At 46.9% G+C, this 19,487-nt stretch overlaps 1 protein-coding gene across 1 annotated transcript in view; it reads left to right on the forward strand.

The window, feature by feature from the left end:
- Nucleotides 1–8,878: 8,878 nt before the first annotated feature.
- JAG2 (jagged canonical Notch ligand 2) overlaps nt 8,879–19,487 on the forward strand; it is a 70,976-nt gene continuing 60,367 nt past the window's right edge. Inside the window, exons 1-2 of the mRNA XM_050335532.1 lie at nt 8,879–9,250; nt 9,517–9,840. Coding sequence (XP_050191489.1) covers nt 8,879–9,250; nt 9,517–9,840 — 696 coding nt within the window. The remainder of the gene's footprint in view (nt 9,251–9,516; nt 9,841–19,487) is intronic.

Raw genomic sequence — 19,487 nt, forward strand, 5'->3', positions numbered from 1 at the left:
CATGTTCCTTAACAAAATTACAGCAGCAGTTTCCTCCTTTAATAGCACTCTTCTTCTTAGTAATCTTGTTTTAGCTACAGTTTTTGATGAAGAGTGCTGGTAGATGAATCATCTGTCGCCCCACTTGGTTATTTTGCCTGGCTCCAGGAAGAAGGAATTCTGTTTCAGAGCAAGGCCTCTTGTTCAGAAGAGGAAGCTCTCATTTATGTCTGCTTTTAACTAGGAGTGATAAAAAAATTTATTTGAATGGTTAATCTGGGCATAAACAGATGAATTGTGAGCACGACTCTGATCCAGCACAGGGGATGGCATGGTCCTGGCTCCCAGTCACTTTTCTCAAATGAATTGAGCTGTCTTCTGCAAGCTGGAGGTCTGTTCCTGCACAGTGCCTTCTTACAGAAAGTGCTGGAAGGCACTGGATGAAAGAAAAGTCAAAGACTGACCAAGATCCAAGTGTTAAGAGACGCAGGAGCTCAAGCATTTTAGTTAAATAGCTATGATGTGGACAATCACTTTTCTGACAACCTCAGCCATACAGAATTCATGGCTATTTTCCTTTTTTTTTTTTTTTTTTATTTATTCTTTTAATCTGTGTCACTGTGTAAGTGCAATACCAGATCTTTGCCCTGGAAGAGCTTTCTCTTGTACCTCCTTGCTGCTGAGGCTGAACTGGCGTGATGCTCACACTGGGACATCACGACATCGTGTTCAGCAGTGCCAGGTACAGGCCTGCACTTCCTTAGGTCTGACTGCTTTACAGCAAAGCACATTGTGTTACAAGTGGTCTCTGCATGACAGAGGACCCTAACAAAAAGCAATCTCTACACCTCCAATGCTGGGCAGGTTTTCCAGGTCATCAGAAATAATGGACAATATCAGCTGAGGATGCTGCTGTGCAAGAGGGTAATATCAGTGGGGAGTGCATGAACCCTACTCTACTGACAGTGAGTAGGTTGCTTTCAAATAAAGAATATAGAGTAATAATTTTAAATACTTCATTTTTTTTCTTCTTTCTTTTTTTTTCCTACCACACTCTCCATCTTACTCACATTTAAGTTTCAGAAGCTTGAGCTGGTCAAGACCAGCCACATGGCTATCGTGGTGAAAGGAGTGAAAAGTACCATGACATCTATGTGCATACACTTGCTGCCTCAATACATTGCATCATAGCAATTAATTGCATAGACAGGTCTCTGCTTTCCTCCCTACTCGTTGAATACAGTACATTCCGCAGACATGGATATTTTACTGCATTTTCCTGAATTCTGCCACCTCCACCTAGCAGGAAAAAAGTAGCTCCTGGTCAGCAACAGCTCCTGCTCTGTCTAGTGGTTCAGAAATAGGAGAGGCATGTCAGGTCTCCCTCCTCTCACAGCAGATTATCAAAGATGTGAGTGTCTTAATCTGAATCTAGATTGGGTTTCAATTAGATAAACTGCTAATTGCATCTTGGGTAATTTCCCCATGAATTTCCCATGGGAATGATGTGTTGTCATTTGGCTGGATTCAACATATTCAGAGTGGGTTTTCATAGCATTGGTCAGACCAACTGATGTATGAAAGGAGGAAGGGAAAATTCCTTCCATGAATAAAGCACTAGCTATTTTGGTCACGAGTGGCATCAGCTACTTATAACTCTATTCCTGGAAATGAATGCATGGCTGTGCAGGTGGTATCATCAGGAAGGTTTTGACTTGCTTGAACCTGGGTGGACATTCCGAGAACTGGTGGTCAGAGCTAGCATTCAACTCAAGACAGAGAGAGCATCTCTGTGTCCTGACCTGCTAAATTAATGCAAGTAGGATCCACAAGGACCGATTTCAAAAGTGAACAGGTAAATACAAACATCAGGTATTTGGGTAGAGATATTATAAATAAGGGCAAATACCATTACTCATTAGAAAATCATTGGAGGGATGCTGAAGAGGATGAGGCATCACCTGCTGAAATCATGGAAACAGCATAAGGAATAAATAAGAAGAGATTAAAACCTCGCTACATAATCCAAATGAGAGCTGAGTTTGACTCTAACTAAAGAGAAGGAACCACTTATAACACACAAGAGGAATGCAGATTGGGTGAGAATGACCATGAAACAACAGAGTTCACATGTCATAGGAAACGAACGAAGGAAAACAGCAAAATAAACACAATGGACTTCCAGAATCTATATTTCAAAAGCCTCATAGAACTATTAATCCTGAGAAAGAGAATTCAGGAAAATTTGCAGCACACTAAAGAAACAATGGTAAGGACATCAATTCAAACAATCCCAGCAGAGCAGGGAAAACAACTGTTGTGTAAGAGACAGACTATTTGCATAAATCATGACCACTTCATTGACTTCCAACACTAGAAGATGTGTATTCAGAAAATGGAAAAGAGATTAGCCTGCATGGGAATGTAAATGCATAGGCTGAAGATACAGGGACCAAGAAGGAAGAATCAAGATGCAAAAAGAAATACAAGCAACAGGATCAACAGCACATCAAGAAAACATAAAATACCTTATCAGTGACATGAAGGCCCATGGAAGAACTATCCAACAGGGAAGAAAAACTACCAATGAGTGATGTAAAGAGAGTAGAAGCGCTTGCCTTCTTCACCACAGCTTTGAGTAAAGAGATCACTTGTACCCAAATGGTTAACACAGTTAGTGCCACGGATGACAGGGAAAGACCTCAATGTAGAAAGAAGAAAGAATAAGTAAAGAATACTTGCCTGGATTACATATAATGTGCTTAGACTGCTTGTTAAAGCAATCTCACGGCTGTTACAAGCTCTCTGGGATCCCACAGAGAACCAGCAAGGTGTCAGAATACTGGAGAAGTGAGACATAACTCCTTTTTGGGAAAGGGAGGAGCTGAAGAATAAAGCACAAGGCAATGTCACTGGAATTCACAGAGAAAATTGGAACAAATAAAGGAATGTTCTATAAACATCTGAAGTCAACAACATTATGCTGTTGCAAGAAAGAAAAGAGAAGGAAAAAAAATATTTAAGCAAGTATCATGTTGTGTGCATAGCCAAGAGTGACTTCTGCCTGGCCTGTGATGCGTTCCTCTCATCCAGTGCTGCTAAGATCTCACTGGAACTTTATGTCCAATTTGGGGCATTAGATTTTAAGTTAATTGAGGAACCAGGGCAGAGGGACTACAGCAGGACCACACAAATGATAAAGGGTCTAGAAAATGTGGTCTACGATCACATAAGACCAGAAAGATACTTTTCTCCCCCCACAATGTAATGAAGAGACATCAGAGGGAGGCAAAGAGTAGCCTTCAAATACACAAAGTAGAGAGGAAGGGATCAAAGTGCAGTAATGCAGTAGTGTACATGTTCTGATGGTTAACCACTAGCACAGGCTATTACAACTAGGAAATTTCTATTTGGGGATGCTTTAAAAAGAGATGGGATATTCACCTGTTATGCAAGAAGCTGACACTATTTGTCCTTCCTTGTGGAATGGGATAAACTAGACAATCTCTGGATCTGACCTTGTTTTCTGTGATTCATGCACCAGAGAGGTCATAGGCAGAGGTTTCTTTGAGGCTGACTGCAATGAACCTGAGGAGCAAAGGCTGGTTGTGGATAGCAGACATAGCATGGTTCAGTCAGTTTTGAGAAGGCTTTTCTGATGGGTTGTTTTCTGAAAACCCACGAAGAAGATAAGTCACTAGGAGAGCAAGAACTCCACTTTTAAGGGGGTAAATTGAGTCTCAGAAGTGAGATCAGCTGAGCTGGTTTTCTAATTTTTGTTTTCCCCCAAGTGACCAGTTAACATTTCCATCCTCACCCCAAGTGTTCACAGTTTAGGCAGGGCTCAAACACAGGCAGTGATGAGCAGGGAGCAATTCTCAAAGGCTGTGTTCAGTGGTTCTCCTTCACTTTATCAATATTGCTGGCCTTTAGTATCCAACTGTACAAACTGAGTCCAACTGTCTTCTCGGGCCAGACTCAACATATGCTTCTGCTGGCAGAAGACCAGGCCCCACAAGAAGAAAGCATGCCAGGCTGCAAAGCTGAAATGATAGGAAACCACCTTTTTTTTTTGCTTTAAAGCCCACAGAGACTGATGCCAGATCAGAGCTGGGCAACCGCTGAAATAGGAAAGGGTAGTGCCAAGATCTTAGCTCCTTTCCTGGCACAGCTTCCATCAAGCATAACTTTACTGTCCTAGTAGTAGTTGGGAAGGAAGACAAATATAAGCACTACCTTATGCTTTCTCCACCTGGTCTTCTCTTGGGCTATACCAGTAGCTCAACCCTAACTAAGAGAGAACACTCCCTGGTCTTATACTGAAAGATATTTTAAAACAAAATCTTTGCAGTTCAAGTCTGCTTTGCTGCCATGAAGAGCAAGCACATGCAGGTACACACTTGTTAAAGACATTACATGAGCCATACAAATCCAACAGGACTTCAGTCAAAGTCAAGGGACAAGACATGTCTTTGTCCTGCCAAATCCACAGCAAAGCTCAAAATACCTTGCTCCAGCCAAGTTCCACAGAGAGAAAGAAAAATCCCTCTCCTCTGGTTACCCTCTAGCTCTGTTCCTAGGCAGTATTCTCCATCCATATTCTTAGCCCTGGCCCGTAAGGCTTCTCCTGGAGGAGAAAGGAGAGAAATTAATTCTTCACAGCTGGGTCTGTCCTGCAATGCCTTGATCTCAGGACAGGCAGCTGTAGCCTTTCTGGCCAGAAAGGGAGGGTTAACTCCTACCCTGCCAAATTTCACATGGACAATGTCCAAAGTGATCTTCTTGCCTTTAGCTTTCCCAAGTGGACACATTCTGGCCTGGGTAAGTGAAATGTATGTCCATATCCACATGCATACACATAAATGACATCCCTATACCTCTGCCTTCCCTAGGGCACAAGGATGAACCCCGCCACTTCCTAGGTGCTATGATCCTCCAGGGATATTTTATGCAAAGGATTTAATGAGCATAATTGCAAAGGGTTTGCATACAGGCATAAACTTAGCACAAGTGCACAGCCTGAGCTCAAAAGCAAAAAATCCTGGCCCAGAGGGCTGGGAATGAGGAGGTGCGGGATGCCGGCACTCCACCCTGCCTGAGACTGGCGGTGAGCGCATCCCTCCCCTGCCAGAGGGACCGATGTTCTCCAGTCGTGTCCCCTGTGCAGGATGAGTAACTGCTAGCTTCAAGCTCAAACCCCAGTTAAAGTCAAGCATGAGTTTTCTCAGCCCTATTTCCACCCTTCTTTCATGCACAGCCCCTGATTCCCGCTTGCTACCATCAGCAGGGGTTGCCAGAGAAAGGAGAATGAGCAGCAGCAGGAAGAAGAGAAGGAGCAGCAATGGGAGGATATTTATGTTTTGGTTTTTTTAATCTAGACCTCAACAGCCCTTGTTTTGGTAGGGAGGGAGGAAAAGAGCAGCAGCTCAAAGCTTGTGCTTGGCATAGGGAAATTTGTATTAACTCCCCCTGAGCAGCAGGCAGGTGCCTGCCTGCACGGGACTGCATGGACAGCCCCGCCACCTGGAAAGGCACAGAGACCCTTTTCTGGGGAAGGTGAGGGGAGGATGACCCTGCAGCTGGGAAGGAAAGGTCTTGGCCTTACCCAGTGGAAAAAGGATGGCAGCCAGATGCAGGCTGGCCGGGAGAGGCGGCGGGTTGGGTGACAGCAGGCTGGGCTGCAGGTGTGGCTGTAAGAGGAGACACATTACACTTGGCAGCCGGGGCCTCGAGCAGGCCTTGGAGCGTGCAGCTGGTTGGGAATGAGTTATGGAGCCAGGCACCTCCAGCGTGCTTGCTCAGAGCGGGGGAAGCCCAGCCCTGAGAGCTGTTCTGCATCAGGGGTCCAGAGCCTGGGAAATGCTGGAGCAAGAAGGGGGCTGCCACCACGCTCCTGGATGAAGAAGTTTGGTGGCCTGTTGGAAGTGACTGAGGGACTCAAAGGCTGCACAGGACATTTTGCTTTTCATCTTACCCAACTTCATCTCCCTCCAGAAGCTAGCAGGAGGCAGCCCTGGTGGGAAAGAGGAGCTGGACTGTCCTCCCTCCAGGCTGGTCACTTGTAGCTTGGACAATCCCTGAGTGATGGCTCCTCTTAGCCTTGGTCAGCATTCACCTCCAGATCTAACCACCAGGCTTTTTTAAAGGCTTAACGTTCATTCGTTAAGAAATATTTTTGCTGCATTACCTGAAAACCATCACTATATCTGTGCTTAACTGTAACGAAACAACTTTCCATACCCAAAGAATAGAGTGAAATTCCACAGCACTTGAAAAATAATAACCACGGCAAGAGAACTAAGGAGTTCAGGCTGAAAACGGGGCTGCAGCACCAAGAAGAATAAAATGAAAATTTCCCCAAGCAGAGAGAATTCCTGGAAATAGCTATACCTCCCCTCTCTGCTCCTGTGAAGTCAGGTTACAGCAAGAAAAGGCATTTTAAAATGGCACCAGAGTTTTTGAGTACTGTAGAATATTTACAAAGGCGAAACCAAAGCACAAAAAGAGCACGCACTGTGCTCAAGGTAACAAAGAAATTCTGTGATGCAGCAGGTAACCGAGCTTGGCTCTATAGAGACAGAGCATATGCTGTAACTACTGGATCATCTTTCTTCTGTATTACATTTGCTCAGCTTGGTGATAAAATATATGTCTTCCTCCACAGGCATATTGACCGCATAATGCTGAAGGTAGATTGTGAGGTTTTATGTTTGTTTATGATGATACGTGCAAACAAAATACCTGTCTTGCAAAATATTTTGGCTGCCATCCACCACAAAATAATCTTTAGGCAGAAAGATTGTCTAAGAAACTCCTTCTCTTCAGCCACCAGAAAAAGTAGTTAAAAACTAAAGAGCCTTTGCCTGTCCGTTTAGAAGCCAGCAAGCAGCTTAGCTGGGCAAAGAGTATGGGCTCAGCAGAGTGTCTGGTTAGCAAAAGGTAGCAACTTCAAAATAGTATCTCAACCCACCGTGACAGCCCTCCCTCAGCTCCCCCTCTTTCTCTCTGCCGCCTTCTAAAGGTGGTTATCCAAGAGGTTATCTTAACCAAAAAAATGCTTGAGCGCAGTTATGTTGGGAGGCACAGTTTCAAAGAGAGGACACATAAAATAATTAAAAGCAATATTCACCGCTCCACTTCAGAGAGCTCCTGTTTGAGCTCCGGAGGGATGAGAGGGAAAGCAAGGGATGCTTCCTGGAGAGCAAGTAAGGTGAACCAGAACAGCAGAGGGGTAGGCTCAGGATAGTGGGGAGACAGGAAACTGGAGCAGATTGTGGCAAGTGGGAGACGTGGTGGGGAAGGAGAAGCAGGTCTGTAGGTGGGGAAGCAGGAGAGCAAGGGGAGTGGGGCGGACAAGAGGATTTTGGAGAGCGGCTGGCCAGCTGGCACGCATATAGCAGCTGCTGCTGTGTCAGCCTAGGAGAGTAGCTGCAGCTGCACGCTGGCCATGAATAGCAGAGGAGCAGCGTGCCGGCTGGCTGCTGGAGGGACGGGGGGCAGCCGGGGCTCTGAAAAGGCAGGGGGAGGCTCTGTGAAAGGTTTTCTGCGCAGGGGAACATGACAGCTCTTTGATTTCTGAGCTGTTTGCTCCCAATTGTCCCGTCCAATGGATGATCAGTAGTAAAGAGTTAAATGGGGAGAGGGGGGCAGGGAGAGAAACAGAAGGAAAACTTAGGTCCTAAATGCAGATCTGAGCTTTGATAGTGTATCCATAGCATGCAGTTGTCTGGATGTACAGCTTTCATAGTTGTCAGCAGGGATCAAAATCACAGGCTGCTTAAACTAAAGGAGAAATCTCTGCTCGGTTACTCTCATACTTGCTTGAGCCACCACTGGAGGAGGACATGATCCCACCACTTGGCCATCTGCTCTGTGCACCGCACATGTCACCGACAGCACTCTAAAAGCCATCCTGTGTGAACTCCTCCCGGGCCGTGGGTTCACACACCCTTTGTGCCTCTACATGAGTGTGGGTGTGCACACCCCGTGCACTACTCTACAGCCGTGTGTGCCTGCACCATGGGTGGTCCTACATGGCTCTGGGTGTGTGCACCCCACATGCACCCATCCTCAGTGTTCCTCTACAACCACGGATGCACCCACCCCATACGCTCCTCCACAGCTACAAGAGCACGCACCATGCATGCTCTTCCACTGCTGTGGATGATCCTATACCGTGTTCTGCACACCTACATCTGCACGCACTATGCATCTACAGAACTGCAGGCACAGCCAACCAATGCAGTCCTCCACTGACTGTGGATGCATAGTGTTCCTTCACAGCTGTCGGTGATCCCACCCTGTCGGTGATCCACAGCTGTAAGCAATCCCACTCTGAGCACTCCACAGCTGTAAGTGACCCCACCCTGAGCACTCCTCTACAGCTCTAGGTGATCCTATCTAAAGCACTTCTTTACAGCTGTAGGTGATCCCACCCTGAGCACTCTTCCACAGCTGTGCCAGCTCCTACATTCCCATCCCAAGTATTTCTTGGCTGTATGTGCTCTCCCATGCCCAACTCTGCGTACACCTCGGGCAGTTCCACACGAGCGTGGGCGCACGCACTGCGTGCTCCCCCGCAAGCAGAAGTACATCCCCTCGCACTCTCCTCCACGCCGCGGGCACACACCCCCATCCTGGGGCTATCCCTCCAACACCATGGGTGCGCGCACCCCGCACCCACCGACACGCAGGGAAGCGCGCACCACTCCCGCGGGCGTCCCGCATCCCTCATCACCCCCCGCTCCACCACCTGGGGCCGGTGGGGCAGGGCGGGGCGGAGCGAGAGCCGCCCGCCGCCCTTTAAGAGCCGCGGCGGGAGCGGCGCTGGCCCCACCCGCTCGGCCGCGGGGCCGGGCCGTCCCCCTCATTAATATGAAGGCGGCGGCCGCGGCGGCGAATGGGTAATGAAGCTGTCACTCCGGCACCTACTTGTTGGGTGTCCGCGGAGCCGAGGCGCACAGAGGGCGAGCGGAGCCCGCGGGAGGGGAGCGGCGGCAGTAGCGGTGGTGGTGGAGCGCTCCGGGCGGCCCCGCTGGCAGCCCATGCCCTGCGCCCCCCGGCGCGCTGCGGGCGGCTCCCCCGCCGCCCATGCCGCGAGCGGCCGCCGGTCCGTGGCCGGTGGGCTCGGCGGGCTCCTCTGAGGCGGCGGCGCGGAGCGGCAGCGGCAGGAGAAGGAGGAGGAGGAGGCATGCGGGGCGCCGGCCGGCCGAGCCGGGCCCCCCGCGCCGCCGCGCTCGGCCTGGCGCTGCTCCTCGCCTCCTGCGTGCAGGTAGGGACGGGGCGCGGGGGGCTCCTCTCCGGCCGCGGGGCGTCCGCGGCTGCCTCCTTCCGTCTCCCCGCTCTGCTTACACCTTGCTTATTTCTTATTTATGTATATAATATATCTGCCTATCTATCTGTCTGTCTCTCCGTTGAGCCCGCAGCCGGCGAAAGTTGTCGCGGGGAGCCGGGGACCCGCAAGCCCCGCGCTGCCGGCGCTGCACCCGCGGCCGCGGTAGTAACGAGGCTGTCTCTCCCTTCGGCTTTTATTTTTAGGTGTCCCGCTCCACGGGCTATTTCGAGCTGCAGCTTAACTCGGTGCGGAATGTAAACGGCGAGTTGCTCAATGGGGAATGCTGCGATGGCATGAAAAGCCCCCAGAACGAGGACTGCTCCCGGGACGAGTGCGACACTTACGTGAAAGTCTGCCTCAAGGAATATCAGGCCAAGATCACGCCGGTCGGACCCTGCAACTACGGATTCGGATCTACCCCCGTTCTCGGTGGAAATATTTTCTATTTGAACAGCAACAAATACTCCCACCAAGGCAGAACCCCCGAGACGGGCAGGATTGTTATTCCCTTCCAGTTCGCGTGGCCGGTAGGTTGATGATCGCGCTGTCGCTATCACCCTTTTTTTTGTGTGGTGTCCCCCCCGCCTCTCTACCCGATCCCGTCGGTGCTGCTCCCGCTCCCCCGTTAAGAGAGCGGGCGAGCCGCCGGTATGTAGCCTGGGCGCGGCCACCGCCTCCCGGGGCTGCGGGGCACGGCCGGCGGAGCGGGGTGCGGGGGTGGGCGCGCAGCCCTCGCCCCTCCGAGAGGGGTGCGCGGGAGGGGTGGGCGCGCTGTGCGGGCGCTCTGGGGAGCGGCCCGGCGGTTTGGCCGGGGTGAGGGGGCTGCTGTCGGGACGCAAGAGGTTGAAAGAAGGGAAATCGTAACGACGAGGGGTGAAAAGCACCGCGCCCCCGGGGCGGGGGGAGCGGAGGGCGGCGGTGGCGCGCCCGGGTGCGCGCAGCGCGGGGCTGCCCCCGGCAGGGGGCGCTGCCGCCGGGCGGGTCGCGGCGCGTGCCGCGGCTCGCGGAGGGCGCGAGCGGCCCCGGGGCGCGGGCGGGGCCGCGCGTGGCGGCGGCGCGAGGCGAAGGGGGGAAGGGGACAGGGAGGGGACGGGAGAGGGTCTGTGTGGGAGGGGACACCCCGCACCTGAGGGACCCTCGCACCTGAGCGGGGAGGGGACACCCCGCACCTGAGCGGGGAGGGGACACCCCGCACCTGAGGGACCCTCGCACCTGAGCGGGGAGGGGACACCCCGCACCTGAGGGACCCTCGCACCTGAGCGGGGAGGGGACACCCGGCCCAGCCCGGCACTCCCCGTCTCCCCGGGTGGCGCGGGTTGTTGGGAGCGGGGGCTGGAGCCGCCTCCTCCCGAAGCGCAGCGCGGTTCAGACCCCGCAAACACTGGCTCCGTGTGTGTGTGTGTAACCCAGAGGCTGCTCTGCCCTTCCCTCTCCTCCGAGTCTCCGGGAAGGGTCTCTGGGTGCGTTCTCTCAGCCCCCGCCGCCCCGTGCGCCGCCTGACCCGCGGGACGCATGGAATGATTTGGGTTGGAAGGGACCGTATAAATAGTCCGAGTCTGACACACTCTCCCCCGCCACGGGCGGGGACACCTATCGCTACACCGCGTTGCTCAAAGCCCCGTCCAGCCTGGCTTTGAACGCTTCCAGGGATGGGGCGTCCGCAGGGGCCAGCGCTGGTCCCCATCCTTGCAGGCTGGCGTATCCCGCTCGCTGTTTGGGGGCGCTGGGTGTGGAGAGCGGCGGGAGGGAAGGAGGGAGGGAGGGAAGGCCGGGCTCCCTGCCCGGCTGCAGGCAGGTAGGATCCTGCAGGGAGTCTCACAGCTGTTGCCCTCGGCCCTTCCAAGTGGGCCACGGGGTGGGAGCTGGCAAGTTGCGAGGCGCTGAGGAATGGGGGTGGTGCGGTGCCCGAGCGCGGCGGGGAGATGCGTATCGGGAGCCTCGGTACCTGCGGGCTGCGTTCGGCACCTGGTGACTAAACAGATGAAATGGCCCTTGCTGACCTCTCTGAAACACACGTAGCTCGCGGGATCTTTGTTACTCGGAAAACGCCAGCTAGGAGCGATCGGGGGCAAAAATGCCTCACTTGCATTTCAAGCTAAAGGAAACCCACTCCACATAAGCCAGTTAACTTTTCTGTGCTGCCAGGGACCTGGTGCTCATGGCTTAACAAATAAGAACTGACTGGTGCTTGGAGATGGGGGTTTCGCAGCAGTTAAATGGTTAAAAAAAATACAGTACAACGGATAAATTTTTCTGCACAGAGGCACTTAAGTTCTGGTTGCCAGGCTGGGGTGTTTTGATGGCCTTTGTTGGTCCCGTGGCCTGTTGAACTTGGAAAGGTTCCTATTAATGGGTATAGTCAATACCGTAAAAACAGGGTATTTAGAACCGTGCTCTTAAGTTATAAGATCAAAGGGATAATTAATATTCTTTCTCTTCTTTATTGACCATTTAATAGAGGCTTGATGAAATCGTAAACTCTTCAGTAGGAGATTTCAGTAACATTAGCACCTCAAACTTTATATGTTATCTGCATGAGGAAGTAAAGGTAACTTAACTCACACTTTTATTTTGCCAGTTTCTAGTATTGCTACTTGAAACACGAGGAGAGTTTGATAATCCTTGTGGTGCAGCCTTCTGTGGATTTTTCTCTGTTGCAATAAGCACATTCTTACCTTGCAGCTGCCGGATATCGTTGTTCTGTGTTCACCTGGTCCTAAGTAAGGCCTGCTTGACCTGCCTCTTGCAGGTGAATTAAAGCAGTGTCTCCAGTACAGTGCCTTGTCTGCTGCTGTTTCTTGAATTGTTGCCTCCAGCATTTTAAGGGAATTGAAATACTTGGGGGTTTTTTCCACCATTTTTTCTCGCAGCTGTTGCAAAGCAGCCTGTAATTCATTTAAACAGTGCCACTGCAGTCTAGTGGGTGGCTAGCTGATTTTTGGAAGGTTTACTGAATACTCTCCCAGCCCACCCATGATTCTAAAAATAAGTTTTGGAGTAGTTATATGTCTTAAAACAGTCTGTGGATGCACCTATGGAAAAGAAGTTCCTCCTGAATGTTGTAGTTAGATCTTGAACTCTTGATGTTCAGTCTGTTGATGGGGAACACAGCATCTTTGTCAGAGCTGTATAGAAGCTGCGTAGACTCTGCAAGGGGAGGCTTAATTGTAATGCTAGTTTAACACAAGGGGCTTTTGAGGTAGATTGAGTTCCTGGGTTAAGTTTCAACTCCCTGGGGTAATTTCAAAATTATTCTCCAATAATATTCTCTCTCTATTCAAGTTTGCAAACAAGAAACAACAATATGGGCATAGCCTTTTCATATGATTTTTATTTTTGCTATACAACAGTAATGAAAATTATTGCTTATTTAATATGCTGGAAAGGAGAAAGTAAAGAGAACTGGAAATTGTGCCCTTTACTTCTGAAACAAATTTGCTCTGGTGTTGATAGTGAGAAAAGGACTTTCTTTGGTAGTTCTAGTTTGGATTTTTAAGACTAAAAAATCCAACCCTAATGAAAGCATTGGTGTATGTTCACTTACGTTCACTTCTTACTGAACCTCATCTGACCAATAACTCCCTCATTTAGAGACTAATGAAGTAATGTTTAAATTGCTTGAGGGAGGGTTTTCTTGAAGTCTGTTTGATATTGCCGTGTCCTGAGTTAGCAGTAGCTGTAAAGCAAGTAGTTTCATGAAAAGTAATTTGTTTTGGTTTACTGATTTTCTTTTTTAATTTTACAAGGTAAAATTTTATTCCAAAATTTGGATGAGTGTCTCTTCTGTAAAGCAGCAGTACCAGAGTTCAGTGACTTCTGGTGTTTGTTAGTGTCAGTTATCCAGTTTATTCCTATTTCCTGTCTTTTTTTTTTTTTTTTTTAATAATATCATTAGTCTGATCTCTGATTTGCAAGAGGGAGCTTGGGATATTGCCAAAAAGTTCTTAAAATTGCTACCTTGGGATACATCATCCACAGAAATCTGGCAGTGGGAGAGGCTGAGGAACAGCTAGAACAATACAGCTGTCTTCTTCACCCACCTACCTCACATTTATTTCTTTGCCTCCTGCTGTAAAACTGGAAGCCTAATGCTTGTTTGGGATTGTTAACAAACAAATGATGCAATTAAAATTTATGTGCAACTTTAAAACTAAAAAGACAGAAGAATTCCAAGTAGATTTGAAGAATTGATTCTGATCAGTTCCACAGTTTAGGTTCTTTAGTCTTAGCTTTTTTTTTTTTTTTTTTTTTTTTTTTTTTTTTTTTTTTGCAGACACTGAAGCTTCAGAAATACCTGGCACAGCAATATTTATCAATAGCAGTCAAGTTATTGGCAGACTTTTAGATTTGGGGTTAATTGAAGGTTAGTGGTGAAAATGATGCTCTGAAGTTATAGGCATTCTGCTGGATGGGTTATGTGGAACCATTTTTTGTACTCCTTTGCAAGATGGCATGAAATGGAGTTGTGTGTGTGGTTTTTCCCTCCACCCTGTTCTTTCCCTCAGGGAATTCACAGTTTTTCCTGTACCATAAATATTGGTATGGCATCCATTACTTCAGTTAATTAGTCATATAGAGGAATTGTTCTGACTAGTTGTGGATGTTGAAATCATGTATTACAGTATGCATCATTAGCTCCCCTCAGCCCCTCTGTTTTTGAGATCCTCCTGTGATTGACAGTCAGTGCAGTGCATGTATGAGTGCTGTGTACTCTGAACTCCCCAGGTGAACCTCAGAGTTCAGGGCTTTGGAGATAAGTAGCAGAAACAAGCATTTGCAACTCTCTTTTTTTTTATCTCCTTGATGCTTAGTTAGGACTCTGTATACCTATCTGAAGGAGAGGTAGTAGAGATTCAGGCAGCCCTCACAAATTGCTTGGGTTAAGGGTGCCTTCCCTACTAGAACTATGCAACTAATATTTTTGTAAGTACTATGAAAAGGTTTTTTCCTGTTTAGAGGGTAATTGTAGCACTACTTTCTAAACTTCTGAAGTACTGTTAACTTTCAGGCAGATTGAAAATGCATATATTTTTCATATCCAGGCTCTGTGTGAGTTTCATCCATATTCAGTCTGCATGAGAGTCTCATCCAAATGCCTGGAGGGGTTCAGCCTTGATCTAAAACATATACAGGAGCATGAACCATCAAATATGTAAAACTGCTTAGGGGATAACTTTTCTGCAGCAGTAAGCGATAAAATTCTTAGAAAGCAACCCATCCCCTCCCCTGCCAAAACCTGAGCAGGAATACTTGACCTTATGGCTTTTATTGCTTAATGGGTACAGCTTTCTGTTTGTCACTTTCATTCGTTGTCTTCTTAAGTTTAGGATTCTGCATCAAGCTCTCTCAGTACTTCTAATTTGAAAAATGAAGGTGTTTAGGCCCTGGAAGGCATCTAGCCTTGAAGCTCACTGTCTGGGATCCTTGGTGCCTGTAGGGAACTAGATATAGCCTGACTGTAGGAAATGCTCTCGTCTATTTTTGTTTGGCTGGTAGATCCACAGTTGGTCTACCTCCTGTCTCAACACAGCCATCACTGCTCTCTGATCAGGATCTTGAGGCTTTGTAATGAAAATATCCTGGATTAGGTTACTCACTGCTCCCTGATAGAGTAAACATGCATCCTGTCAGCTTGGATGACAACCCATCAGGGCAGATAGGCTTAAATTAGGCAGGTTAAAGTTTAGCAATGGAAAAGGTGCTGGTACATAGCAGTACCAGAGGAACAGTAGGTGTGTTTTTTCATAAAAAAAGATTACAATTTGACAAATGAAGGCATCAAGTGAGACACAGCAAGCTTTACCTGTAATTAATTGTTCTTTGTTCCATTCATACTCCCCTTTATTAAAGTGCGTGCAAAAGCGCAGTTTCAAGCAAGACCTGAGGGCAGGGAATAAGAAAGAATAAGAGCAAGACCTTCTGCCAAAATGTGAAATTCACCCAGTGTGGTGACGGGTTATAATGTACACGCATCACAACTCATTAGCAGAGGAAATCAACCTGGAAAAAATATTGTAGTTGGTAGCTGTGTATTGAACATATGAAACATAAATGTTTAATGTCTATTTTGCTGGCAACCTAACTTTTTTTTTCCCAGGTTGAAGGCTTTGCTGACAGCAGAGAGCTACCTTTTTTTACTTGACTATTTATTTATTTTATTTTCTCTCCTGAACTTGGTGCACGCTTACTGACTCTGCCTGATGGGCTTGTCAGCAGAGTCTAGGACTCCTGTGGAACTACCATGCCAAACTGTTTCATATTTTACCAAAACACCTGCAGTCCTTTTATTTGTAGAGCCCTCCCCTGCTTGTTGCAATTTATGGACAAATATACTGTGGATCAGAAAACATGGATCTATGTTTCCCCAGTTTTGGGGAGATAGATTAGGGAATTTATATGCTTCCATCTGCTCAGTACTGTGTTTGCCTTGAAACCTTTTTGATCAGAAATGAGAGGTTGGGGGAATGGTTTATTATATAAACAATATCCCCTTGGTTTCAGGTTACGCAAATGCAAAGAGTAGTTCTCAGGTTTTGTTATGCTCTTTCTTAAAAGAAAATAATCGGGAGATGTTTTAGAGAGTGACTTTAGCAGTGCTGGGTAGTGACAACTCCAGTTGATTTCAATAGCAGCTGCAGGTGTCACCTCTAAAAAAGAATCAAGGCCTTAATGGTAACCACTTCAGAACCACTCTTTGAAAAAGGGATTTATTATTGGCATGCTGTGTGTGCCAGCAACTATTTGCAGCTTGCCCAGAATAGAAAGTCTAAAGACTTAAGTTTCATGTAACTATAGGAAATCTGTCTTCTAATTTTAAGCAGAAATGCTCTTTGCACTCTTAATCTTTCTTGCATTGATGTCACTAAATCTAGAATTTCTTATGTCTTTGAAATAAATATGCCTCAAAGGACAGTATTCTCCTAACTATTTAAACTTTATACCTCTAAGTTCTGGGGGGTTTTTTGAATGTCACAGAGATGGTCAGATAGTAAAGAACACTTCTATTTATACTCCTTGAAAGCTTCCTTAAATAAACACCTGCTTATTTATTGGAAACATTGAGGCTGAAGTCAAAACTTGCAGACAAACTCCCTCACCTCCCAGCCACTGAGAGTGGGTATGCTTGTACACCTCTAGTTGACTTTCTAATCTTTATTCCAGAAGGTGCTCCAGCCAGCCTATCTGTGAAATGCTACACTCCAAGCCCCACAGCTGGTGTGGGCATTAAATCTTTGACTGAAAATGCAATAGGTATTAAAGTAGTCAGGATTACTCTTACAATGGAGGATGTGAGCTGGAGAAGAGGGTGAAGTATAAGCAGAGCATGTTTGACACCCTGCAGTGCAGTGGAGGCTTTATAGCGCTCTTTCTGGACTGTTTGAAGGTGTGTCAGATGCTGTTTTCTCAAAGTCTGCATATGAAAGGTTTGCTGAAGACATGAGTACTTGTAGCTTTAATCTTAAACTATCAGGTTTATCTTGAGCACAGTTTGTTGGGGTAAGACCATAATTGGTTGTTTATATCAGACTTGTGATATTTGGCCTAATTGGGCTGCATTCCCACTGTACTGTAGGCAACCTGAGTGATCCTGTGAAGTTCAAGTATTAGTGTAGATGCTGAGGAGCTTTGTGTGGCCAAAGCTACATCCTGTGTTTGATGCTACTGCTTGTATTCCTTGTAAAAGTCCATCTCTTGAGTTCATTGGATGTCAGCACAAAGACTGCAAAAATGAAGCTTCTACCTAACAATAAATTATGGGAAGCAACTATGTTTTCTGGATGTAAAAAATGCCAAAAGTGGCGTAGTGAGTGACTTTTTAATCTATTTGTTGTTAATCTGTGTTGTTGCTACAAAGTTTTTCTTGCACGAGAAGGATTGTATTTGAGACAGGTATGTAGGGTAAGTTGTGGGTTTGTTTTTTAACCTTGAAAATTACTTTTGAGCTGTCCCTGTGGGCCAATGGCTGTCTGGCCCCTCTGTTGAGCAATGCCATTGAGTCAGTGTGTGTAGGTGAGATGAGTAGAATTCATCCTTTTTGTGTAGTCTGACTACTTCTCTTGTTTTTCCTCTAGGTGTTGATTTGTGTGAGTGTTGGCTCAGGAGCACATGCCATGAACATGGTTTAAAACCTACTCTAAGTTCATAAAGCAGCTATGATCACACTGTATTCTTAGTCATCTGCAGAAGCTTTACATTATTGTGTGCCAGAAAGCTTCCCTCCCCTCTCTTTGGAAAACAAGCCCAATGTTTTGTCAACTCTGTGTGGGTCCTGTTTGCATTGCCTGCTCTAGTTCAGAGCTGCTTAGCCTGCTGAAGAGACTAGAAAGTGACCCTCCCTTTTCTGCTAGCACACCCATTTACTTTCCCTTGTTCCTTTTCAGTTCTAGCTGCTAATAGTCCTGTGATCTGGAAGCAGCTTGGGAGCATCAGTTTGGAAGGAGAGGCACTACTTCAAGGAGTGAGGAAGAAGGGTATAATGGCATTGCTTCTGGCTCCTTAATGCTTAGCCATTTGCTTACCCAAAGGATAGTTGCTACTGTTCCTTGGCAGTAACTCCAGCCCTCCCTTCCTCTTCTGCCCTGTGATAAACCTTTGATGGTCTCCTTCTGGTCTGGCTTCTGATTAGTGGGTGTCTAAAACAGGTCAGTCTTTGGTCAGAGGTGACTGTTGGCAGTGGTGTCTGCCAAGTTCATCTTGTGTTTTTGAGCTCAGGTGAGAGCTGAACACCCACAGCAGGTGGGGCTTGAACACCCCCACCCTACCGCTGCCCCCAGGGCTGGGGAGTGAACCAGTGTGGGTGCCTAAGAGCATCTCTGCTAGTTCATGTTGGGCAGGACTGAACTTCTGCCTCCTGTGGGGCGGTGGGGCTCCGAGAGCTGCTCCTTCCCCTCTGTACAGCCAGGGAGACCTGTTGGCATGGAGAGAGCTGAAGAGAGTGGTGTGGTGGCTCTTGTGTAGATCACCTTGAGTCAGGGAGGGGTGACCATCCTTGATTTAACCATAGACTTGGGGTGTCTTTGCTTACTGTACAGGAAAAAATACTGTATATAAAACTTAATGGTTAAGGGTGCCTGTGTCCATTGATACTACAGACAAGCAGTGATGTAGGCTAGGGCTAAACAGATGAGTTTATTTTTTTGATTACTCCAGTGCCTTGGGTTTTTTTTCTGGTCTGATGGCCAGATTTTGCTTAAAGATGCTTAAGTTTAGAAATCTGATGTGTGCAACGTAGTAGATGTATTTCAGCATCACCAAAGATTTAAATACCACCCAGCTCTGAGAGAAGTGCTTGATATTAACCTGAAATGTCTCTATTGCCGCTTTTGATATTAAGCATTTTTCTTGTAATCATGTTTGTGGAATGTTTTACAGTTATTAAATGTTGTTGTTTAAGAGTTGAGCTATACCTTATGCTCATTTATTAAACTTTATTTCCAAGGGTTTTCTTTAGAGTCATAATTAGCCTATAATTTGTATATAAAGGAAAAGAGTTCAATTTTTATTTTATTAGTTGCTATTTCAGATGCTAAATAGAATGTAAAAAGCATATTTAACATAAGGACCTTCTGATAACAAGAACTCTGAGCCTGTTTTTTATCTGTGTTTGAAATGACTGTTTGCTTCTCAAGAGCAGTTAGAATGCTATATTAGATGGAAGGGGCAAGGCATTTCAAGGCTAAATGACAATCTTAGTCTTACTTGATTAGAGCTTGCAGAGGTTGCTAAGAAACAGCCTAATAGTCCTTGAGTAACCAATTATATGCCCCTTGGACAGATGCACAGGTGCTCATTCTCTGAAGTTGTTTTGTTTTGTTTTGTTTTTTTTAAATCTGAGATAAGACTGGAGTATTAGTACATGAACTGCAATCTGTTTACATCCTGCTTCAGGCTTGAAAGTCCTGATTTTTATATATCTTGTTCCCAACAGGATGTACTCTGATGGGTTTTGCTTAGTATGTTACTGTTTGATGATTATTATGCTTAAATTGTTCTTGCAATGCCTCATCTAGTTCCAGATAGTCCACTAGGTCTTTAGTCTCTCCAGTACTTTTCTAGTACTGTGAACACACCAACCTAAGTAACTCTAAACATCTAAAGTTCAAGTTGGGTAGATTTTCCTTTTTTTTCAGACTTAGTGAGTAGGCAATAGTAATATTGAGGCAGCAGAGCTAGC

This window comes from Myiozetetes cayanensis, unplaced genomic scaffold, assembly GCF_022539395.1.
Source record: "Myiozetetes cayanensis isolate MyiCay16 unplaced genomic scaffold, myiCay2020 scf6-25, whole genome shotgun sequence".
NCBI lineage: Eukaryota > Metazoa > Chordata > Aves > Passeriformes > Tyrannidae > Myiozetetes > Myiozetetes cayanensis.